Source organism: Seriola lalandi, unplaced genomic scaffold, assembly GCF_002814215.2.
Source record: "Seriola lalandi dorsalis isolate HSWRI2012SDOR001 ecotype SW California unplaced genomic scaffold, Sedor1 jcf7180002054548, whole genome shotgun sequence".
Taxonomy (NCBI): Eukaryota; Metazoa; Chordata; class Actinopteri; order Carangiformes; family Carangidae; genus Seriola; species Seriola lalandi.
In genome coordinates, this window is record NW_019525101.1 from 509459 (window position 1) to 535930 (window position 26472).

The window sequence follows — 26472 nt, forward strand, 5'->3', positions numbered from 1 at the left end:
TTGATTTTACTAAGACTACAAATGTTGCTTCACCACACCATTTGGTGTCTTATGTCCATGTAGGCTAGGGGCTTCTATGTGCATAACACAAATAAACAAATACTACTGGAACTGGAAAAAAGCTGCAGAGGAAGTAGTATTTGCTTCATACAATAATTCTTTTTTCCATTCTTCTTCTTGAGAGAGATGAGAAATGACTTTGCAACCTTTACTTCTGGCATTCTGGCAAAAAACAAGTATTCACTGCTTATGCTATTCAGTGTATTTAGCCTGTGTGGTTTTTCAGGACATCATGTGCAGTTTCATGGAGTATTACATAACCTCCTGGCAGCGAAGTAGCACACTTCACGAAGCCGAGCAGCGTTGTCTGCGTCTTTAACACGGCAGGTGACACTGACATGGGAACGACTCGCCAGAGATTTAGGCGGATATCCTGTTAGAAATAAATATCCAAGGCTTTGATTTGCGTATAGAAAAATACATTTGGTGCATGGCGCTCAGCTACAGTTGTTTGTACGGTATTTAGAATCGCATTGATATTTCGTCAGTTCAGTGGATGTTGACGCAGCGTTATCCAGAAGGTGTGTGTCACTGTTTGCACAGATTGACGCGCACAACACGGGTTGCCTCTGCGTCTACCGCCTGTGTCCCTCCCTCTCCGGCTCGCAGCATCGTTGACAGCCCGACGATGCTGTCATAAACCGGAGAATTAATTCACCTTTTAACGATCCTGAGGGGGTCTGTCGTATTTCCTTAATGGTTATTATGGTTGGATGCATTGATTCGTAAGTAGGCTACGGGCCTGTAATGTGTTATTGGATGCGACCCACCTCTGAGACATAGGCTGGTAAACCTGCTTGTTATAGGCTGCTGCTATTTGTATCTGGTCTGATAAGAATACGTGCGCATCTTATGTTGTGTAGCTGAGGTCGGTGTGAATAATACACTTCTGTTTCACTCGGAGGCTTTCCAAGGACATCATTGAGCGACACGGTGCGGCAGCGATGTGCACGTCTGGCGGCTAGAAAGAGCAAGCAGGAGGGAGCCTGTTTCTGCTAGTGCCTGAGTTTTCAGAGTTATCGGTGATATCCAGGGTCCAAGCGCTCTGCTTTCGCTCCTCAATTCGCTTTACCGCCTGGCTTTAGGATGCGACGTCATGAGTTGATCGCGTCTGACAGATGTTGCTGTGTTGCAGTTGCACGGGCGTAGATTCTCCGCTTGTTCTCGCTGTTTTGGGGATGATTCTGTAAAAAAAAAAAAAAAAAAAAAAAACTGTTTGTGTGCTAAATGGTCAGTCCTCGCTTTGTGCTCGGACACATCGCAACATTCATTTAGTCTTCGGGATTGCATAAAATGATACCAGGATCTGCCGCATCAATGCTACCATCTGCAGAAGCTGCGAAATTGTACCAGACCAATTACGTCCGCAACTCCCGTGTCATCGGACTTTTATGGGCCATCTTCACTATCCTGTTCGGTATTGTTAACGTGACCATCTTCTCACAGCCCTATTGGATTGGGGATGGCGTGGATACGCCGCAGGCCGGCTACTTCGGCCTTTTTCATTATTGCATCGGAGACGGGATCTCCAGAGAGCTGGCCTGCCAGGGTAGCTTCACCGAGTTCGCTGCTATCCCCTCCAGTGCGTTCAAGGCCGCCTCCTTCTTCATTGGAATGTCCATGATGCTCGTTGTCACCTGCATCGGCTGCTTCAGTCTCTTCTTCCTCCTCAGTACCTCCACCGTGTACAAGATCTGTGGCTGGATGCAAGCAGCATCAGGTAAGTGCATTTTAGTGTCTCTACAGTGGGGTGCAGGGGCTGGAAGGGACACTGAAGGGGGCTTAGAGGATAATTTACTCTCACTGCTTTCACAAAATGTAGGGAATATATCAAATAAGACAACTTTCAACTGTTATCTCCCCATCCACACACACACAGACAAGATCTTGAAGAATCAGATGAGTATAGGTGTGGGGGCATTTTTTTCTGTGTTGGGGACCCTTACATAATACGTTTTTCAAACCCTTGAAGTCTTGAACACTGGGATGGATTTGAATTTGATTGATCCATTGATTAGATAAATGAATTGCCAGTGGGAGCAGCCGAAGTGAAGATAAGCAGACAGTGTCCAGGATCTCTCTGGGAGCTGTCAGCCAATACTGCTGAAAGACAGTGCTGTCCACGGTGCTGAAGTTTTGCTGAGGCCGTGACAAGCATTGTATTTAGAGGCCCAATCAGGGAATGGATACACTACAGGTGTAGTCACATATGAAATGTTCCTCACCTTATCCTTTTTCAAAATGCCTCTATGTTTCCCAATACAACACTACATCATACATGCGCATGTATGCAGCTTAAACCTGAAATGATGGTAGCTTACCATTTGACTGAATAATGTAATAAAATAACAAATAACACAATACTGGATCGATGCCTATAGCTTTTATAATGCAATTAAAAAATTAGTAACAAATTCCAAATTTACGTATTTAATTTGATTTTTCTGAGACTACATAACCATATCAAATATGCTCTGAATTACGTGTGTATGGTATTATACCGTACGTACTGTATCGATACAAAGCAGCCAAATGTAATGTGAACTGTCTTTTCTTGTCCATGCAGATTAGTTAGTTACTGTATGATCTGCAGTCTGTCCTCAGCCAACAGGTCTGCGTGTGTTTGTGTGTTAGAGTTGGTTGTGTTGAGGGTGTTTAAATGTTGTCAACTGCTGGCAGCATTTTGTCACTGTAACTGTGGGCTAATGTCATCCAGCGCGAGTGGAGGCCTCCGTCATCAGAAATCAGAGTTGTCATCATCAGCAACATCATCAGAGTCCGAAGGCCGCCAAATACTGGTTTGCTCATCTGTACCAGTGGTCGAAGCAGCCCGCTTCCTGTTCGCAACCAACACAAATGAGGGGGATTATTTGGAACAACTCCAGCTCAGTGCGTTATGTTGGGCTGAATTAACGCAATAAGCCTGCCTAATGAGGAGACCGCTGGGCTTTGTGTTTCTGCAGCTAAGAGATGAAAGAGAAAGCCAAGAGGAGAGACCCTGACCACGACAGGCTGGCACAGGGATGCCTAATGAGCAAGCCTGGCTGCTTAGCACTGTCAGACTTCATTACACTTAGCTGAAGGTTAAACTCACGCTGCCTTCACTTACTAGCCTTGTGGAGGACAGGTGGCCCACTGGCATCTGTAATGGGCCCCTTACTGTCACCTGATGTTTTGATAGGGAGGTACAAATCGTCAATATGATAGTGATAAATGGGAGGCCAGAATGTGTGTGTGTGGAGAGAAAAGGGAAGAGGGAGCAAGATTTCTTTATCCTCTATTTTCCTTCTTGAAACATTTTGGCAACATGAATGTATGACACATCTCATGCCAATAAAGCAAACTGAAATTAAAATTCACACAGTGGGTCAGACATAGCTTGTTGTATTCCATCCCTGCTGATAGACTGGTCCAAGGACATGAATGACACAGTCAGTATTCAGAGCACTGCTCTCTGCTCCGTGGCAGCGATCTTTCTCTCGGCTTCATCAATCATCATTACAGGTCTTTTTTTTTCTCTCTTTGTGAGGCTGAATTTCATTACTTTTTCTTTGTCTTTGGTGCAGAGTTATATTGGATGACCTGTGGTATGATAGGTATGGGAAAACATTATATAACTCTACCATGCTTCATTGAGCAAAAGGGCTATTTAGACACACCAACGCAATATCAAGGTCAAACTTTATGTGTTGACCAAGACTATATGATTAAGGATATACTGTGTGCCACTCATGCAGCAGCTTTCACAAATCCCCGTGGGCTGAGGTCAGAAAGTCGTGGATAAACACTTAACAACATATAACAACTTCACGCCATTGCACAGAGCTCCTGAATCAGTTAGTGAGAGCACGCACACATCTCTAGCCATGCAGGGGGAGAGTTTTCTGTGAAGCCCAGGTAAAAATGTTGAATGTTTGATGAGAAAGCAAACCACCAGAACACATTGGAACTCTCAAAATGTCTACCACAGCCAAAACGAAGTTGAGTGCAGAAGCGCTCCTGCTGCCCTAGATGGACTCGTATCCTTCTCTTTCTATCCTCGCAAGTGCTATTTCTGTCCGTGCATCTGCTCAAGTCCATGGCATGCAGATGTAAGCGTGTGTTTTTTTCCGCAGAGGTGAGCACAGCAAGAAACACGATGCACAAGCCCCTTACCTTATCTCTTTTCGTTACCTTCACACAATTTCACCCCCCTGTGCATCTCAACGCATTTGAGTTACTCATTTTGACCTTATCCTATCTCCCGTTTCACTCACTTTTCATTCATTTTCTTTTATTTATTTCCTCCTCTCCTTTCTTCCTCTTTCCTCTTCACACCCTTGTTTCACTCAGTGCTGTACAGTATGTGCTGTTCACTTCTCTCTCCATCTGTTCTGGATGGTAACTGCAGTTCTACAGGGGTCTGTACACCAATTAACTAAGAAGACTGTGAGGTCAGTGATAATTACTTCACAGTTTTACACCCTGTCTACGTACCCTGTCATGGCGGCTGCCAGGCCTTTTCTACAATGGTTGAGATTGTTTCTTCTAAAAAAAACAAAAAAACCCCAGATATGAGTCATACCTGTGAATAACCCAAGACGTAAGCTTTGTAGAGTCAGCAGAAAAAATGTGCAGACTGAGGGTGGCGTGTTTGGAAAGATACAGACTGTTTTGAAAGGACTGCATTTAGGGGTCAGATTTCTATTTTTCCCTCTAGTTGTTTATGTTATTCTTTGGTCTATTTCGTTCGCGTGGGCTTGAGTGTGTGCCTGTTATTTTTTCTAGAAATAATTAAGAAAGAAAAGATTTGCTTTGCTAGAATAATTAGGCAAGCAAAGTGACACAGATGCACTTGGGAACACCCTCTGCCACTTATTTGATGTCTCATACTTTAGGGATCTAATTTCAGATTGTGCACAAGCCTGTGCTTTGTGCAGCATTTGTATGGATTCTTCTGTTAATGAGCTGAAGTAAGTTTAAACATATGAAAGCTTTGCCCAGTGAGCTACTCCTGGCGTATCTGTGTCTGATTATCCAAAAGGTGTATAGTTTCTGTGCTTATACCACACGATAAACAATGTGTTGGGAGCACAGATTTGATTTTTGTATGTGGAAATGTCAGGCTTACTTTCATTATGAAATCATATATGATTTATTGTGCTTGTCAAGAGGTTGTCGTACATATTGAGGTGTAAATTATAAGTTTCATTTAGCTGCTTCAGGTTCAGGGTTCCTCTCACACTATCATGGCTTACTAAGACATTGTTAATGTTATTAGTAACACCTGCGCTTGGAAAAAGCTTGAAGTTTTGTTAGCTGGTGAAATTAGTCCAGTTTAGCTGAGCTACTGAATGACCATGGAATCATTAACTACTGCACTCAAAAGGTAGGAAACACCCACACCAATATATGTGGTTTAATACTCGATAGCCAGGTGTTATCAATTTTTTTTTGTTCTGTTTGTTACATTATCATATGGAATTACTCTTGCATCTGCCTTAGCTGTGAGCACATCTCATTTAAATAGTGAAATTAGCAGCTTCACCAATAACTAGATCAGGCCTGTAACTCACAGTTATTTTCATTATTGATCAATCAGCTGATTACTCTCTCAATTAATTGTAGTGAGCAAGATCTTCATTTTTGCTTTGTCCAGCAGTTCAAAACCCAAAGATAGTCAAATTACTGTCACATAAGATAAACTAAAGCAGCAAATCCTCACAGCTGAGAAGCTGGGACTACTTACTGTTAGCATGGTAATTTTACTTAAACAGTTTCTAGTTAAATTTTGTCAATCGGCTAAACCAAAGTACAACATATACTTCAGTTAGATCAGCAAGCAGTTTTCACAGAAGTTAAACAGCCGCTTCGAACTCTCAGCACATCTTGTGATTTGAGCTTCTAAGCTGTTCTTCATTTCATGACATACCTTCAAAGTGCCTGCATACACATAATACAGCCATCTGTGATTGTTCTTCATGACTGAAGAAACGCACAATTCAACTGTCGCATTCATTTCAGTACCTCCGTCAAGGAGGTTATGTTTCCACCGGTGTTTGATCATTTGTCAGCAGGATTACGCAAAAAGTACCCAACCCATCTGCACCAAACTTGGTGGAGGGATGTGGTGTGGGTCAGGCAAGAACACATTACATTCTGATGTGGATCGGGTTAAAGGTGGGGATCCAGGAATAGGGCACCTTTTGATATTTTTGCCAATTTCTCAGGAAATAATGTCAATGTTGATGTAAAAATCTATTAGTTTGAACAATTTGGTGCCGATCCAGATAATAATCCGGATGTGGTGGAGGAAAATGCTGAATTCTGATTTCATTATCTCACACAACAGGTAATAAAACCATACAGCTGTCTTGTGTAAGGGTTAAAGACAATATATAGATAACGCCACTTGTGAACAAAAGATGTTCAGGGTTGTTGGCCTTGGTGGAGGTATGTGCTCTACTGAATGCCCTTTTAGTTGCATATATATTATTGTTTGAACCAGCATGCTGGCACAGCAAAAAGGCCTTGAAGACAACAGCTAAAATCGACTTTATATAAAGATGGATCAAAATCAAACAAGAGGAATCAACACATCAAAACGTTAAACTTTTGTTGTCTGACAGAAAGGAGCGTGGGAAGATAAAGGAGAAACAGAGATGACGATAAAGAAAATAAAAGGAAGATAAGATGTGAGAGGACAATATGAGATCTGAAGCTAAACAGAAAGACAGAAGGCAGACAGAAAACAAATCAGATAACAGAGCTCAAAGAGGATATACCGATCCTTTAGGTCACCTCTTCTCTCTCTCTCTCTGTTATTAAACGTTTCTCTGTGGCTGCCTTTCACTCCCATGGTCCATTAGCTCTATTGAGAGGATTGTTCTGAAAAGAGCATTAAAACCTAGTTGAATCCAGAAGTGGAAAGTGGTGGAGCTCGGCATGAGAGTGTCCGTCATAGAGCTGCATTTTTCACTGCAGCAGGACCAGACCTGTTCTCCACCTCTCAAGAGGTAATGCTACAAATGAGCACTTATGTCTGGATACCTATCAGGCCTTTAAAAGCAAATTAGTGCTTGACTGAGGAAAAGGCTGATTGTGTTGCTTTTGCCTGTTTCTTTGCTTCCTGTGTGTGTTTGTGCATGCTTCACGGAGCCACATTCAGTTCATTCAGTAGACATAGCAGAGGCACATCCTCTGTTTGCACGCTAATACTTAACCACCTCTGCCCAGTGCTTGCCCATCCCAAACAACATCATGCTATAGCAGAAGATTTGCATATAAATGAACTACATTTCTATTAAAATGCAGAAAAGAGTCGACTTTAATTTGATGAAGTGCTGTTAAGCTATGTCCATAATTGCCTTGATCCCAAAGTAGTAAACAAAGAAAATACTGCCCGAACAAGTTACATATTAAGTTTCAGCACATTAGAAGTTTTTCATCTTCAACAAACTTTTCCAGTTTTTTTTCATCCGTCCTTGAAAGACCATCATGCATCTAATTGCATGTCATATTGAGTTTAAGTGAGTGAACCTGAATATTTTCACATGTTATAGCTGTACCTTCACTGTTTAACCAGAAGATTGAAGCTAACATTGTACTGCTCTATCAGCTCCAGTGAATTTGTATATATCCATAGTTCAGTTCACTTCAGTCTGGTTTGACATTGTGGAAGTACTTTGAAATACCAAGCTAATGCAGTAAAGCAACCTTCAATGTTACTGAGTTTTTACAAAATGCTAAAACATCGCTATTATTACTTAAAGCTGCCTGTAATCTATATTTTGATATTATCAGTGGATCAAATGACTGTTTGCAATGTGAAGGCTGTCGCTTGCGGTGCCAAACCTACAGCTGACAGACAGAGTTAGCAAGTGGCTGGTGAACAGAGGAGCATTTAGCAGCTAAACAGCCACATATTTCCCTGAGGAGTTGTTTGTGACCAAAACAGATCTAAAAAGAGAGACAATTGGGTCGCCTGAAACAGAACTCCAGATCAATACTAATGTTGCTTTAGAACTGCTGGACATGTAAATACTGCCTAAAAGTGGCAAAAAATCTGTTATTTTACAATCTTTAAAATAAATTGTTAGTGAGTGATATGTACTATATTCTGCTGACATCCTTATTGAAGTAAATTCCTATTTCTATTTATTAAGTGACAGTCCGGTGCTGTAGAGACGTTTTCATATCAAGGAATTTGAATAACGCAGGTTTTCGGTCAAAATATAGTTTATATATATGAATAAATGTAAATTATACTTACAGCACAATTCGTCTATGATTTAGTGTATTTATAGATGTCGACAAACTCATACTAATGTTTACAAACACCAGCATTAGAATTTCACACAGTAATGTACGTGACTAATGTTATGCGTCTAAACAGTTGGCAAAATAAACTAGTTAGTGAAATACTGTCAACATGCATCCCAGTCTGATGAATAAATTACCTGTGGCTTGTCCCCCCAAATTAACTTCATAAGTGTGCACCTCCTCTCTGCACAGTTTGTGTAGTCTTAATGTGTCCACTTGTATGACTGTGTAGCCTGAGACTTTCACAAATGTTACACTAGGATGTCTAAACTGCAGCCCGTGACAGGAGGCCAATCTTACCTCGGACCTTTTTGTTATTTAACAGCAGTCCGTGACAGTTTGGGGGCTGTCGGCTACTATCATCATGTTAGAAACAGTCTAATGCATCTAGTCACTCGTGCTGCTGCAGCTACATACAGAGCAGGGAGTAATGTCTCTCTGCAGCACATCAAGCCAAATACCCAGCGGGGCAGATTTGTGTAAAACAGAGAGTGAAACAACATGGGAGAGTACTGTCTGCTGTTGTTACAGCGAGGTGCATTAGCACTTTTAACTATGAAACGCCAGTGAGAAATAAAAACTGGGACTGTGGTGCTGTTTGTCTATGAGAGATTGAGAGAGTGGTCTCATATTGAGTTAATTGACAGAAAAAACAAGACGAGGCCATAGGAGATTTTGAAGCAACGGAAATATGAGAGCAGAGTTGCTTGACAGTGGCATTGTCAGGTGGTAAGAGGGGTGAGGACAACTAGTTTGGGATACTTGTAGAGCCGATCTGTATTCCCTCCAGGTCTTTTCAGAGCAGCACTTGAAGTGAATGTGCTGATCCACCACCTTTTTTCAATCAAAGCAATTGAACACACAACACTGCCTTGTGCACCAATCCACACATAGCTCCCCTGCAGTAGGCAGCTCAGCATCCAAAGGGGAGATCAGGGTGAGCTCTACAGAACAAACTCATCACTGTGACTCTTCTTAGTTGTTTTTCTGTCGTTGTCTCTCCGTCTGTCTTTTAAACTGTTTCTTCCACTTTCCCTATTTTCATTAAAAAAAAAATTAAAAATTAAAAAAAAAAATCACAGCAAGGAACAATCAGTCTTGCTTTCTCGCCCATTTCCCTCACGTCTACACAGGTAATCTGTTTTCAAATCACCTTCTGCATTAACACCCTTAGAGTCCTACGTTAATTAAGAAACTCATACAGCCAGTTCAACCATCTAATTATAGCCAGTGGGAAGCACTGGGGAACCATCATCCATGCAGCTCTCCCTACTGCTGATGGTTGACAGCAAGCGGAGAGGATAGATGGGTCTATACTGATGTTCTCAATGCTGTGTTTTTAATTACATACCATGGCCAGGTTGTTGCAGCACAGCAAGAGATTCAAATGCAAAGCCATGTGCTGATTTGTAATGCATATTTGTTGATTTAAGGTTTATTTATGAATGCAAAAAAAGTTTGTATAATTTAAGATCATGTTTTTAGCCATCAAACCAAACAGATCAATGTTGATTAATTAGCCCACACTTTAGCTAACACTGAGTTTAGGTGTGGAATACAAACTCTAAATGCCAGCCAAGTCGTCATCACGATTCCCCTGCGCTTGGTGTCCTTGTAGCTCTGCAGGGTGTGGACTATAGATTTGCTGGAGTTAATCCTTGTGATCTCAGAAGTGGCCTAGCTCAGGCCAGAGCTCGGGGTGGGGTGGGGGGGGCAGCAAGGACATTGTGTGCTCGTGTTCATGTTTGACACACACATATATATACTTTTTTTGAAAGTACATTTAACCAAGTACATTACTTGTGCCTTACTTGGGTAGTTCCATTTTACGTCACTTTCTACTCCACCACATTTCAATATTGCACTTTTTAAATTACCACATTTATTTAACAGCTCTAGTCACTAGTTTCTTGTCATGTTGAGATTTTACATACAAAACATAGTATGATCTGTTTAAAAAATACAATGCATTGTATATGGCATATGATATCACCATTATATGAGACTGTTAAAATGAGCTCCACCATGACAACTACAAAATTACCATTTACACATTAATACCTAGATAATAATGATCCAATGATTTAATAACTGGGGTTAGTCAGCATAATGAGTACCTTTACTTCTGTTATCTTAAGTAAATTTTGTTGGTAATCACCAACTTTACCTAATACTTAAATAATTTGAAAACATCTTCCACCACTGCAAATGCAGAACACTTTAAACTGTGCAATATATTAATTTGTGTCAGCTACAAGAGTTGTAAGTCAGTCTAGCCCTCAAGCACTATTTTGTTAGAAAGTGGTGGCTGGAGGGAGCATTTATGAAATGTTGTATTTTTAATTTTACTGAATATTTCATTTAGCTATTTTCACTGAAAATACTGTTACAACTACATCATCGTTCGTTAGTGCTCTGCCGCAGACCCTCAGTCTGTCTAGGGTGAACACTCCTCATGTTAACTGTTGACTGGCAGAGCAGAGTTTACCTCCATCGTCCCTGAACTGGTGGTTCAGTCTGTATATTCACAGAGAATTCAAAGGCCTCTTTTGATCCCCATTGCCCTTGCCAATCCTTATCCTCTGTGGAGGTACAGGCTGCATCTGGACCTGTTACATAAGCCCTCCACCCCAGCCCGACTCCCTCCTGCTCTGTTCACTGCGGTTTACACTCTATCCCCTCCCCCATCCTCTAACTCCGCAACCCCACCTCTGCTTTAACCTGAAATGTTATATCTATTACAGAAGCACACGTGACGTAGGATCTAAAGGACAGAGAGATAGATAGATAGATAGATAGATAGATAGATAAATAGATAGATAGATAGATAGATAGATAGATAGACTTAATGGATTCAGTTGCTTGTTTAATTGATTGACTGAACAATTGTGAGTAATCGTGTGTGGGAGGTGATTGACACGTTGCCTCCTTTTCGTCCTCTCCTGTTAGGCAGAGATGTGTTTCAGTCTCTTTTTAGTTTCATACAGTACATCAGTCTTGTTCTGAGGCTGTAGATGAAATGATATCTCTAAAGATCTCCTTCAAGTCGAGTTATATTCCCCGTAGTATAGGTCGGATTACTTCCTGCAGCCTACAGGTACACTATTATACGCAATATGCTGTTGTGGGAGGACCATTTGAAACACTACAAGATGGTTAAAAAGTCTTTGTAAGACTTGTCCTGGCACAGAACAGAGATGATTTGATGAAATAGGCCATTTCTTGCTCCTTCTAATCCTTTGAATTGCATTGAGAGGTAAACTGTGGGCATTATCGGTTTGCAGAGAATTGCTGAAGACAGAGTGGGATACAGAGGATGCCTGGAAGCTCCTTGCTTCCTTCTAGCAGTCACTGAGTTTTGCCAGCAGCTGAAGCAGAAATAGATTTGGACTGTAGACAGCTCATCTCAACAAGCTTGTTCCTCATCTTCTAGGGGAGCTAGTTGGAGTCAGTTTTAAAAGTTTCTCTTGCCCTACTTTCCACTGTATCCTTGACACTTTGGAAGTATTTTTGTAGACAACTGTCTTAAATTTGTATCCAACCAGCTGTCTAGAAGTATGCTCCTCTTCTGCCTATGCTGTCTGAAACTATGAAACTCTAAATCCTATATGTCTCATTATTTTTTTTTTCTTATATCTATAGTGTAGTGCTGCCAGAGTGCAGCGTAGTGACCCTTATTTCTCCAAGTGAGGAAATAGAATATTTGCAGTTCACATAATTGAAATAAATATCAGTTTTTAAGGGCTTGCAGATACAATCATCACTATGTCATGCAAGAGAGCCAGAAAAACAAACTGAATGGTCTAACCTGTCATATTGACATTTAAGGAGTGTTGTGTCCCCATCTAGATGCATTTCCCCAATTATGTTTGTTACACACAAACATGCAGGTGGTAGAACAGGCTGTCCACTAATTGCAGGGTTGGTGGTCCCCAGCTTTTCCTCCCCACATGTCCCTGAGTGAGACACCGAACCCCAAGCTGCTCCTGATAGGCAGGCCAGCACTTTGCATGGCATTTCCATCAGTGTGCGGTAGATGTGTGTGTTTCTGTGTGAATGGATGAATGAGAGGCAAATTGTCCATTTACCCTTTATCAGAGCTGTTCAGTGTGTTAAGACACCTGCACATGCTCAACAAATACTGACTGGGCCCATGTCCAGACCAGTGGCTTATGAGAGCAGATCAGCAGGAGAAAATCAGTGGCCGAGCAGAAGTAGTTGATGAGACTTGTTCAAGGGTTCCTCAACAGTAGGTTTTTACAGAGAGAGCAAAAAAGGATGTCTTGTACACTTATTCTTCCCAGATAAAATTAAGGATTTCCTAATGGTACCTTTCAGTTATAAGTTTATTTAGGTCATATTGTAGCCCATGTGACATTACCTCCAGGTGTTTTTAAAGCAATCTGAAAATGTTTAGACTCCAACCAAACCAACAGTATCAATTCATGCCAGTATGGCTTGAAAATCCACTTGTAGGCAGACGTGAGCCACAGGTAAAATTTTAGTCTGCTTTATGTTTTTCGTGATCATTGAATTGTGCTATAATGCAGTTGTGAGCAGGCAGTGTTTTGAAAACTCTTACTTGCTAGTGCATTCAAGCGCTTGCAGCAAACTCCAATATCCGGTATGCTTTGAAAAAATGTCTGCAGAAATGTAAAATACATGCAGTTTGTTGTGAAATTGTTAAATAAGTTAAATAAGCAGAACCAGCCGTGTGATAGCTGAAACGTTAGGCTATTACCGCTCCCACCTCTCTCCCGCAATGTGCTGTTTGGCCCTGGGCTGCTTGTCTCCAGACTCAGCAGCTTGAGTCACCCGAGCACCCAGCCATTCTGTCACATTGTGCCTCAGCAGTGGCAGGAGTCTCACTCCGCCTGGAGCTTAATTCTGAGAAAAGCAACGTAGACAACAAGCATCGCGGATGAACCATGTCTTTAGGGGTAGCAGATCACAGTACTAACAGATGAAGAACAATCACAAACTGTTATTTTGTTCCGTTTGGATGCGAGTAATAATGGTGCTGTCTTTTTATATCTCCCTTTGCATTTTGTATTCCAATCAGTCGAGTATAAAAGACTGTTGAAGGAACACTTTGAACTGAAGTGGTTGGATTTTAACCACATTCAGGTCACTATTTCACCTGTGGGAGTGTAACATTAGCTCTTACATTAAAGCAAACTTACCTATGTATATTCATAGGAAGCCCCACTGGGATAAACACTCGAAGCTGTTCCCAGAACGTCTGTGACGATTTCCTTTTTTGAGCTGACTTTTAGTTTTTACCTTAAATGCCATTTTGCAGCCACCGGCTCATTCACCAGAGAGGCTGTCAGTTCAGTAAACACTCTTTTATTTATCAGCACCAAGATGCGTCTCTATGAGAAGTGACAAAGGAATGAGCACTTAAGCCATTGTGTATATTTTACACAAAGACGTTCATGTTTGTGTTACATGTTATGCGTGTGTGTGCTTGTGGTTGAACTGGATAGGCGTATGCAGTGTAAGATAGCACAGTTTGGGTTGTGTGTATGCATAATTCAGTTTGTCACGGCTATTTAAATGAGAAGAGGAGAAAATTGGGATCCACAAAGGACTGTGGGAGTTGAAAAATGAGAATCTCTTTTCATGGCTGCTTAGATGTGCTGCAGATGTGTTAGTGATGGAAAGAGCAGAGAACACAAAACTGTATATTTCCATCTGCCACCCAGTGCAATCAATGACATGCTGAAACACTGTAGACACACTCAGACATGCAATTGCATTGACAGTGTTACAGTAAAGCATGAGCCAGATGCTATGGAGGTAGATTAAAGTCTAGTCTTTCAAATACATTATATAATATATGTGATTTACTTCTCTTTGTCTTTAAACTTGACACACAAATCCAATCAAGCTGCTTCTTTGGAGGTGACATCAGTCCTGCAGTCACCTACAACACTTGTAAATGATAAACAGAGACTACAGGAGGCAACGGCGTTCTTTCAGTATCGATGGGATTTAGTAGTCTCTTTGGGAAAATGAGCCAATGTGCTTCTGACAAATCTACTGCCATCAAACCATTCTGTACCATCTGCTGGTCTGCCCTCAGACTTTCCTGTAGCGCTGTTTGCACCTAATCTGCCCTACCTACAGTCTCTTACATAAACTGCTGTTGGCCAACAAGCGCTTCTCAGCCCAGTTTTCCACTCGCACGGTCCCAGTGTTCCCAGGAAGAGAGAGATACAAACAGACAGAGGTGTGTGAGTGTGTGTGTGTGTCTCTGTGTGTCTGTGTGTGTGTGTGAGAAAGACAGCATTGAGTAAATACTGTGAATAGCTCCACCGAGGGGCTCCAGCATATGGTAGCCAGTGCTCATGACGTTAGTGCGGTGCTGGGTACTTGCTGGCGGCCACACAAAGGGCACGAGCATGGCACCCTACATGGGCTCCTTCTCTCACCACATCTACCCTCCCTCCCCGCTCTATATGCTCTCGCTCACTGTATCTCTGCCTCGCCCTGCCTCATAATCTGTCTCTCCTCTCTTTGCGCCTGTCTGCTCCTCCTGCTCTCCAGAGGGAGCGGGAGGAGAAACGGAGAGAAGGGCAAAGCTGAAAGGGTAGGATAATGCCATCAGTTAATATCTAGTCTCCGCTCCGACTGACAGCTGCATTCTGTCAAGTGTGCTGCTATTTCTGTGGCGAGGAATGGAGCACACAGTTTATTACTGCAGCATGAAGTTCTGCTCTGATGCAGTGCGAGTGGGTGACGCCAGCAGATACCTAAAGATAATGAGATAATGCTTTACTTTAAGTCCCCCTATTTATTATTCATAAGCTTTTAGTAAATAGTTGTAAGCAGCTATAAGGAGTAATGTTAATTAATGTATGGTATTTGCCAGCATTTAATTCATTGATTTGTTGTTTTTTTTGCTAGTATATAAAATGTCAGAAAATGACTATATTTGTTAATATTTGTCAGTTTTGTCTGTTAAATTACCTAAATTATTGCCCAATTATCAAAATAACTCAACTAATCAATTCATCGACTGATCATTCCGGCTCTAATAGACACAGATTAGTTAGCACCATGAAAATGACTAAACAGGAGACAAGCCTGCATTAATGGTGTTTGACTGGACTGCATTAGGAGCTAATGATGCTCAAGCTACTTGTTCTGTTATGATGACACTCTTCATTTCAGATGTTTTTTTTGTGTGCAAAATTATTGATTTGTAAAGAAGCTCGAGCTCTGAGGGACTGACATAAAAAAACAACAAAACAAAAAAGCTGTCTCCTCATTTTTAGATTGTGGTTTTCTTGTTTTGTTATTAAACTTTCTGTGATGACTCATGGTCATGTTCGGCTCATCTGTGGCCCATTGATGATGGTGATTAGATCTAGTATCTTGGGTCTCCACTGACATGTACTTTAGTACATTTTATATATTACTAATTTAATTTAATTTTTGTATTATTTTGAAAATAATCTTACATTTCATGGTTTGCTCCTGCATTGCCTTTGGTATTATTGATATGGGCATAGACTGTATGGTGCTATAGTTGTGATTTTTTCCTCTGTGAATTTTCCTTAATCCTCTCCTTATGTAAGTGGATGTCGCACTGTGCTGTATTGGATCTCCAGGACTGTGTTGTGTGGTTATGGATTAGCTGACTCCAGGCTTACTGTTACAGTATATGGAGGGGACATGTGCTCCTCCTCTTACCACATGCTGTTTCTGGAAACAGGAGTGGCATATGTGGCACCCTCTGTTGGTATAATCCTGGCCAGTGCATCCCTCAGAGTTGATCATCTGCAGAGTAGATAACGTTCAGCAGTGACTGAGACAGATATTTTACTGCTCTTGTATCTCTTGTTCTCTTTTGGTCTCTCTCCCCTGATGCTATCAGCATTTGTCGGTGTACACCTCTTTCATTCTTCTTTTTCCTGTACCCTCACTCGCTCTCTCCTTCTCCGTGAGCCTCTTCTCTCTCCTCCTGAGTCTCAATGTAATATTCATGATGGCATTGAATTGAGCCAAAGGCATCCAAGAGACACCCAGAAGGATCTGGAAAAGCTTTTGTTACCTTTTCAATAAATGCATCACGAGGGAGAGAGAATCGTAATGTGTGTTGACTCTCAGAATATCAAATGTTATTTAGTCTTCTATGGCACTCCCCCTGTTCAGTGAAGGTTGTTACATGAGCCTCCATAATATTCATAGCATTTATACAGCTAGGAGGAACACAGTTTGTACAAATTCATTCTTATTCCAGGGTGAAAAAGCTATATTCATATCAATGCACCACTATTTGTGACTGCTCATTTCTTTTCCCAAACCCCCAACGGAGGAGCAACCAAAAAACACATTGACAGCTTACCCCCTGGGTCACCAAATAACATGACAGCTGACTGATGGCTTCAGCTAATCAGCACCATCTCAGGCTGGACTGCTCTATCAAAAAATCAGGGCTATTACGATGTTCAAGCCAAGGACATACAGAGGCAGCTTTGTCTCTTTCTTTCTGCACTGACTGCATCAAACTCCCCCTCAGAATTATGAGCAAAACTATTGTTCTTGTGTTAATTGTTTGTCAAACACCTTGTGTTGCTGAACAAACAAGAAAAGAAAGAAAGAAAAAGTCAGTAGATGTCGGGGAAAAAAACACAACAACTGTCTTTTTTATGCGAGTCGGATTTGCCCTGAACCACTTTACAGAAAGTATTGAAAGGTGCTTTAGTTCAACAACACTACACACACACACACACACACGTAGATGCATTGTCAAGACAGGGCCTGCTCTGTGGCCTCTGCAGCTACAGTCAGCTTCTGTATTCGTCAGTGTGTCGTTGACAGTGACATCAGAGACTTGTTAGCAAGAGGTGGACAGGCAGACAGATTGTGGAGGTTTGGCTTCATGTGACGCAGGTAGAAGCGGACCTGTTCACTGTCAGCTCACTGTTCACAATGTGCAGTAGGTCCTCGGCGACATTCACTCACGAGCTGAATCGTGTACTTGACTCAAGAGGACGTTTGACAGACTGCGATGCTATACTGCATATAGAGCTCGTGTGGGCTGAGTGACATATGCAGGACCGAGTGAGGCCCTATCGCGGCGTGTCACGGCCAAGTTAAATCTTGCTTGAGCGAAAAAGGCTTGTTGCTTCATTGTGTGGCTCTGCCTAGAGACTGCAAGAGACGCGGTCTCTATACTTTCATGAAACCAACCAGGGCTGTACGACTGTAATGTTGACACTAGAGTATATGACAATGATTTCTGTTGCTTAAATACTTGTTGTTTGCACATTTATTTATAATATATAGTCGAGGAATATCTTCTGTTGTAAAAGGCTGTCTGAAGTAGAATAGGTCATTGCGGTACTCCTCCATCCGAGTAGCTGAGTCTGAACAAGCACCTGAGTCCTTGCTCCCTGAAACACTGTGTGCATATGAATTTGTTATGACAGTTGGAGACATGGGGGAAGGTAGAATAGGAGTCTTGGGGATGCTCTGCTCTGTTGGGTATGCGGTTTGTCTGCAGCACATATTGCTCTGTAATTTCTCTCTTACTCATTGTCTCTCACTGAAATTTCTCTCAACACCCGCTAATTTTCAGGACTAGTAAAGACTGCAGCGCGACTGTAACCAAATGCAGTGCGTGTGTGTGTGTTTGTGTGCTTTAATGGATATGTGTGGGCAGCTTGTGTATGCATATTAACCACTGTTACCACTTTTGGTTTTAAGACAGACAAAAAGCTACAAATAAGGCCAATATAAGTTAAATACACATATATCTCTGCTCAAAAGGTGTTCATGTAAAAGCAGCATGCAGACATTAAAATGCAGATTACATGGATAACAAACTAGAATAATGTTCAAAATCCTAAATCCTAATACATGAACAAACAGCATTCAGAGAGGAAACATTGCAAGCAAGTGTTTCGGGGATAAAGAAGTGGGTTCGTTTTATTAGTATGTTTTATTATTAATGTGCAATGCACTCTGGATAATTGTGCAGTCAGCTTCCGCTGTTCTGCTGCAGCATCACCTCAGAGGAGAACCTCGCTCAGATTCAAGATGAGAGAGATTTTTACCCCTTGGGCAAAAACTGAGAATGAGGAGTGGTTAGTTAAAAACCAAAGAGGGAGAAAAGGCTGCAAGACTGCATGGTCTCTCATTTTACTTGTGCTCTTCTGCCGCAGCATCACCTTAGAGAAGAATCTCTTTTAAACTGAAGATGAGAGAGATTCAAATCAAAAGATGAGAGAGAGATTTTACACTTTGGGCAAAAACTGAGAATGAGTTGAAGTCTAATATTACCACTTCTTAAAATGCAAGAGGGAGAGAGAAATCCATGCTGTTGTGTAACAAAACAAGTTAGAAGTAAGGAAATCCTGGACAGTTTTTCATATGACCAGAGCAGTTACTACATTCTATATCTCTTGCTGCTACTGTGTCTGGCCATGACTGTTGGTGGATGTTTACTGCTGGTTTTACTGCTCTTCCACAGGAACTCATTGTATGTAGACACTTATTTCCCACCAAATGGAAGAAATGAAAATCGATGTGATGAATACAATAGAAACAGTAAAATATCCACAGAGGAGTGTGTAAAAGGGTGGAGATTTGTAAAGCACTTGAAATGATCATTCTTCTTCTCTCATTTCCCCCCAAAAATCTCATTATCCCTGACCTCATTTATTACTGTGCACTTTTCCTCCCATGCTTTTGTTCTGCTTATACCTTTTGTTCCTTCCTCTCCTCCTCCCACTTTTTCATCCACTATCCTCCCTAATGTTGCCCCTTCTCTTTTACTGACTCTTCCCCTCTCTGCCTCCAACTAGGTGTCTGTCTGGTGCTGGGTTGTATGATCTATCCTGATGGCTGGGACAGCGATGAGGTCCGGCGGATGTGCGGAGAGCAGACGGACAAATACAGCCTGGGGGCCTGCTCAGTGCGCTGGGCCTACATCTTGGCTATTATGGGCATCCTGGACGCCCTCATCCTCTCCTTCCTGGCCTTTGTCCTGGGGAACAGGCAGGACGGCCTCATGTCAGAGGAGCTGCTGGCTGAAAGCAAGGGTGAGAATGTACTGTCTAATCTGATAAAATGTGATATTTTATTGATCTTCCTTGGGAAAATTCCCTCTTCACTTGTGCACTACATTGAAAGTCAGCCAGCTTCAGAGCAGCACTCTGGGAGCAGGGCTGCTACTTGCCAGCATGTGAACTGAAAACGATTTATCCATTAGCCTACCTTCACTGAATCTATACTGCTAGTTTTGGTATTAATTAAGTGAAATTATAAATACTTCTCCACATGTACAGTGAATGCATCTAGAATTGGGCATTGATTTCCTTAAATTTCCAATTATTTTAAATCTTGTATTGGGTTATAAATCTCTGGGTCATTGATGTGGAATTGATCAGTTTTTCTTTGGCTGGGTGGTACCAGGAGATTTACTCTAAAAGTGTGCTCTTGATGCAATTTATGCTCCTAAAGTGGGCTGGCAAAAGCGTATACTTAAAGCAAATGAGAGTACTTTAAAGCTTGCTTTAAGCATAGACTCCTGATTTATCACAACGTTCTACCAGACTGAAAATGGAAAGTGCACACCCATTAAGGTCGTGATAAAACATACACTTGTCTGGCAAACAGATTCTGTGGGTTGAATTCATAACAGGATCACAGTCAGCGTGCTTACTTGTGTTTATGACAAATCAAAGCCAAAATTTTGATGTAATGAGCTTTTGATGCAGCCTCAATAAAAAAATAACATTAAAGCTTCAAATGTGCAATTTGAACATAATTAAGGGGATTTTTTAGATAGTGAGCTTGATATACCAAAAAAAAATCAGCAACCAAGTGCACTTATTTTAAGCCCTTAATAATGCTTCCTGTTTCTGATCCTTTTTGATGAACAGTGGTGATCTATTCTGAAAAGAAATTGAACCAAATCTACAGGGACACAAGCCTAGTAAAAAAAAGTTGTTTTGCTTTTTTTCTTTTACTTCTCCATTTTGTATGCAGTGTATTGCATCTGCTGTTAGTGTGATATTAAAATGGTTTACAATACATAGTCACACGGCTTTATGTTTTCAAATGATGTGCATTTCATCAATGAATGAAAGCCGACTCAGCCAGATGCCATCCCAAATGAGTTGACAAACTCACCTCCATGTTAAGGGGTTTTAATATCCTTAAGATGATATTTTCAGTATTATCTAACCATAACTCATGTTTCTACTCCCCCCTGCACTGTGACTGTACAATGATCCAAAAATAGTAAGAATATCTGGCAGACTCTACCACCATCAGGCCTCACTGCCCCACCAGAGATCTATTATACAGTGAGGGGAAGTGATGGTGTAGTCATAGAAATGGCCTGGCTTAAACTGGTGTCCATGCATACTGTATGCGATTCTGGATCGCTATCGCGGGTGTACACAGTGAGATACTGTGAAAAGGCCTGGGTCCAGGTGTGTGTCCCAGTGGGAAATGGGATTAGTATGTCCACGCCATGTAGCCTTTAATGGAAGCAGACAGGCATGGGCATCCAGCAACCCACAAAAGAGAAGCGAAGCGACACAGTGGGAAAAAAAGGGGCACAGGGGGCTTGGAAAGACTGACTGATGATTCCTCAGTTTGGTGTCACACTCTTATGAGAGAGATGAACATGTAACATCATCACGGTGCCATGTTTAATCATCTGTGGATGTAGCCGGTAACATCATCTACAAAGTAATACAGACACCTCTAGGAAGTCTAGGGAGGCCCGTACAATTTCTGTTTTCTCATTTCCAACCCCAGTGACCTTCAACTGACAAATAAGAGATGAAGAGACAAGGTGAAAGATATATGGACAATGTCATAGAAGAGAAAACTTGAATAGGATTATCAGTAGCTTTACTAGTCAATAAATGGCCTCATTGTGCAGCCCAATGATATACCAGTCCTTAGTTTTGGGCTCTGGAGAATCTATCATTTATGAATAATTCATTGCAGCTCAATAGTCTTTTACCAATTGGCTCATCCCTGATGCCATCTACTGGTGTTTGTGTGCAGTACAGCCAGTCATTGGGAAGAATGCATGTGTCTGGCAACGTGTGAACATGGGAGTCTATTAATAGCATGACCTTGAGTACCATGTTATAGCACGTTAATATTTTTCTCTGTGGTTCTGTTCTGTTTGTTTGTTTTTTCAGAGGGAGGCAACGCCTAATCAAACCTATATAGTGAGTAAGAACAAAACATACATCTTGAAACATTTACATGTTCTGACAGAGCATGACAGTGTCTGTCATTACATAAACCACCATGTGCAACCATGCACAATGTGATTGATCTAGAATTTTTAACATATTATCATACATTAACATTTAATATATTATTATTACTGGTGTATTACAGTGTAAGTAGCATTTTAATATTGTAGCTGGAGCCAGTTTTAACAACTTTACACTGTTAGGTGTGTATGAGCATATGAAAGGTTTAGTATGTACATTTTTAATGTATGAAGTACCTACTAATTATAGCTGTCAAGTTAATGTAGTGGAGGAAAAGTACAATATTTCACTCTGTATGTAGTATAAAGTAGCATAATATTGAAATACTCAAGTAAAATACAAGTACCTTGAATCAGTGGTAGAAGATGTACTCAGATCAATTACTAAAGTACTAATACAACAATGCATTGTGTGTATTAAGTAACAGTCTTGCATTCAAAATCTCAAGTACATACGTTTTATCAGAAAAATGAATAAATTATTGAAAGTAAACATAAAAATCATTAAATTTCATTATTAGATTGTTAATACTGATCTATTACTGTGTGAGCAGCATTCTACTGTTGTAGTTGGCCATTTCAGTGGTTCCCAGTCTAGGGGTCAGGCACCCACCAAGAAGGTCACAGGATAAATCTGAGTGATGATTAATGTGGTATAAGACTTTGAAATCATTTTACAGGCTTTTCTCTTATCTTTTGTTTTTTGTGAGATCTTGGTTAGCTTTCCCTCTTTGGGCCACAAACGGTTGTTTTAATTATTACTTGTTTAGAGCGGAAATCACTCTTTGGTCGAATTCCTGATAACTCATAAACTGCTTTATTGCAAGGGTCACAAGCCAAAAATGTTGAGAACCACTGGTTTAATCTTCAACAGTGCTTTGTGTTTTAGAAACTGATCATTATATAGCTGTCAAATAAATGTAGTGGAGTAAAAAGAGCATGAAATGAAAGTGCAACTACCTCAAATTACACTTTAGTAACGTACTTGAATACTTAATAACACTCACATTTTCTTTCTTTCTCTCAGGTTCCTGAATCACCATGTGTCCGTTTCCATAAAGTACCAGCCCCTCAACATCAACTTAAAGGAAGGAGGCAGTCCAGGTCTGTAGAGGAGAGGAATACTATTGAACCAGCCAGCCTGCCTTTTACATCTACCTGCCAAAAACCCAGTGTAACCCTACCCTTGAAGTCCAACCATATTGCTCGCACTCCACACATCATTTCCAACACTTAGATGGAGCCTTGTGCTCTTTTTCCCCTGTGTGTCTACCAAGTTAACCCTTGCACAGCATTACATAGACCATGGCAGGGGCAGAGACTGTTACTCTATTGAGAAGTATATGGACTACCCACTACCTACCTGAGAGGGCACAGGGTTGTCACCTGCAGTACGAGCACAGACATACATATACACATATGCCACCTCACTCATATCCACAACAACAATTCTGTACACAACATTCAGTCCATTCAATCAAAACATTAACAAACTGTAATAACAAATATTAAAATATGTTAACACTTAGCTGTGTGTATCACCTTCAGAATGTGTGTCATGTTTTATTTGTGAAAAGAAGAAACTGCTCAATTTCAGATAATATCGGGTTGCTGTAAATCTGTTGTGTTTCATATGTAAGGTTTGACAATGAAATGAAAGTTTTAGTTTCTTCTTTTGCTCATATGCTCCTTTGTTCCTCTTCATTTACTGGAAAAAAAAAAATTTAGACTGTTTTATAAGAATATTATCATCCAAAAGAGAAAAAAACTTGTATTTACAAAGTATGTACAGTGAATATTAAAGATGTTCTAGGAATTTTAACAAAACCCATTCAATGCCCTGCTAGCTAACTTTCCACAGCGCTTCAGTTTGAGAAGAAATATAATATTTTATAGTCTGTGGTATCTACACTGTGATGGGGGCTATTAGGACTGTCTGCTGCAGGACTCGTAGCTGCTGTGCGAGTGTGCTTCTGTATGTGTGTGTGTGCAGGGAGGTCAGTGGCTATATTGGAGTGAGCGTGAGTGCATGCACATACAGTATGTGAATGTCAGTGTGAATGTGTTGTGTGCAATAGTTTGTTGGGCTAGTGAACAAATATGCCAGCCTCACACACAATAGTCCTGTTGTGTAGCTAAATCTGCCTGTCTCAGTCTTTGTCTCCAGCTCTCTCGTTCTGTTTCACTCTCTTTTTCCCTTTCTCCCTTTGTTTTGTTGGGACATACAGGGTAAGATAATGGAGTTGGAGTATCGTGTAAAAAGTGACAGGTGTGCCTGAGGATTGAACTCTAGTGATAATGGATGAGTAAGGCTTGTCCCAGCCAAGATATGTCCTTATGTAAATAGATATTCTATAGATACCAAACAATTAGAAAATGTGGAGGAGGTTAACTTACTGCAATTTAAGAGATTCCTTTAAGAATATATGAACACTTAATAAAGGTTTTCACTGTAAAACACTGTCGTGATTTTTTGTTCATTTTCTCAAAAGTTATTACTCATCAAAGGGGCAGTTACAGTCGTCCAATGTCATCTGTGGCTGTGGAGGATGTCAAGTCTGAGAATGTTTCAGCTTTGCCTTGAAAACTAAAAATGTATAAATTCAAAACAGAAATCCTGCCTTGCAAATTCTGGATTTGAAAGACGTAGGCATGTAATAGTCAATTTGACCCATACTAAGGACTAAATGTCAGGATATCTCTGCTGCATCGATTGTGACCAGGCATTTCTTAAATCTTAGCTGTCACTTGCAGGTCTCCCATCTTTATGGAAGTGCGTTACTAAATTACTCTAAAGTACTATTAAAGGTGTCACCATGGCTATTAGGTGGCGCTTTTGACAATTACAACTTTAGTTTGTAATATTGTTAAGAAGGCAGCTGTAAGGGGACATAAATGATGTACAAATGGAACAGACAACGAGTGGTTTACTCTGGTTTTTGAAGTTAAATTGCAGGCAATAAAATAGGTCCCTCAAAAAATTGGTCAAAATACACAAAGTATATTCGTCATAATCATGAATATTAAGTTAGTCAGGACAAAACATTAATGATCAACCTTTTCTGAAGAATTTAGTTTTTTAAAGACACCCTACATTCTGTTATGAACTATGGTAAATTCAAGAAAACAGTCCCAGCTCAAGCTCTGCATTTAAACATAATATTCAACCATATCACACAGTTGTCATCGATGGATGGAAATTACTAATTTGTCATGGATAAAATAAGCTCATCCATCTGCTGATGAATACTGCATTACACAGGTGAAAGTTTCAGGAAAGGCCAGGATGTGGTCCTTGAGTTGGAACTGTTTTGTCAGACTGGTTTTCAAGGTGAGGAATAAGTAAACTTTCATGCTTTCAGGGAGGGGTAAGGCTTTGGTGAACAGATGCATTTGTTAATTATACCATTCTAAATATGATTGTGAAAAATATACAGTAAGTGGACTTACAATATTACAGATGTTAGATACATAACAGATTAGTGCACCACACCGACAATCACTCAAAATGGGTTTTGAGGGAAAATGAAAACTTAAGAGTTGAATTTACAATTGTGGATTTTACATTAGGTATTTATTGATTGAAAAGTAGTAGGATATGAGAAAATTTATTTAAAATGTTCATTTTCTTTCATTTTTTATTCAAATGCAAACCTTTATTTCCATGAATGCATTAAAAATTCAGAGAAAAAAAAAAAGCTCTGCGGTAGGCCACAACTTTTGACTTCATAATTCCAAGCAACACAAGTAACATTGCTGGCAAGAAAATGCAGTTTCTTTTAGAGACAAAATTGCTATGAGATTAAAAGATTAACCTCTAGCTCACAAGTCACAATAGTCTTTTTATCCAAGTCACAAGTCAAGACCACAACACAGACAAGAATGTTGTGGAGAGAAACATGAGAGAAAACAAGATTTATGCCACTTTAAGCCATTATTGTTCCATCTGGTGCTTTAAGGCATAATAGCAACATGTCTTTATGCCTCAGATGGCTTTGTCCTCTGGAATAGAAAAGAATTGTTGAAAAGCTGATTACTCTGATTTATAACACTCAGTACTGTCAGCCGTCCAGATCAGCTCTTGGTTTATCCAGAACATTTACAACTGATTGGTTGTGCACCGTTCATTGTCCTCATGGGAGTCCTGTTGGCTATCCAGAGGGTGGGAGCAGGAGTAACTTCATTTTGTTTAATTGCATTTCGTTACAGCTCAATGAGTGAGTGCATAAAATGACAGTAAAATAAATAAATGACAGAGCAGTATTTTGATCTGAGATTTCATTGGTAGGTTAATTGTTTACCCTCTTACGGTAGAAACAGTTATGCAATGTTATGTTTTAAATCATGATAAGTGAATTTACGCTCCACAGGACAAACTCATGGCGGAATAATGACTCATGAATGATACAAACTGGTGCCTGGGAAAATAGTTTGGAAGAAGTTCTGGCACAGATAAATGAAAATTCTAGTCCAGTCTGTGCAAGCTCACACAGTCCAGAGAAGAGATCTCTTCGGGCAAAATACATGTAACCACCTGTGGAGATGGACCATGGGTGTGCAAGGAGCGTTTAATTACTCAACAGTTCCAATTAGCTCCAGCCACAGCTCCATGAAAATGATACTGTGTTAACACAGCTATAATGAATACATTTGATACTTTAAGAATATTTTCCCGATGATACTTCTGTATAAAGACTGAATGAATAACGAATAAGGGGCCAAGAATGTACCCATTAAAATGATACCAAACATATTACAGTAAAAATCAAGGTCCACTTTAATATGGAAGGTGGTTCATGAGTTCATAACAATGATAAAGCTGCCAACAATGGTTATCACGACTAAAGATT

At 40.5% G+C, this 26472-nt stretch overlaps 1 protein-coding gene across 2 annotated transcripts; it reads left to right on the forward strand.

The window, feature by feature from the left end:
- Positions 1-354: 354 nt before the first annotated feature.
- Positions 355-24080, forward strand: LOC111661661 (LHFPL tetraspan subfamily member 3 protein-like). Of its 2 annotated transcripts, XM_023415313.2 has the most exons (4): positions 358-1780; positions 19182-19418; positions 21543-21572; positions 22650-24080. In XM_023415313.2, exons 1-3 carry the CDS (start codon positions 1354-1356, stop codon positions 21557-21559), a joined length of 681 nt encoding a protein of 226 aa, XP_023271081.1. In that variant the 5' UTR covers positions 358-1353; the 3' UTR covers positions 21560-21572; positions 22650-24080. The 2 variants fall into 2 exon arrangements, with proteins under 2 accessions (XP_087032469.1, XP_023271081.1); XM_087176343.1 differs by lacking the exon at positions 21543-21572 and having other exon boundaries at positions 355-1780.
- The last annotated feature ends 2392 nt before the right edge of the window (positions 24081-26472 follow it).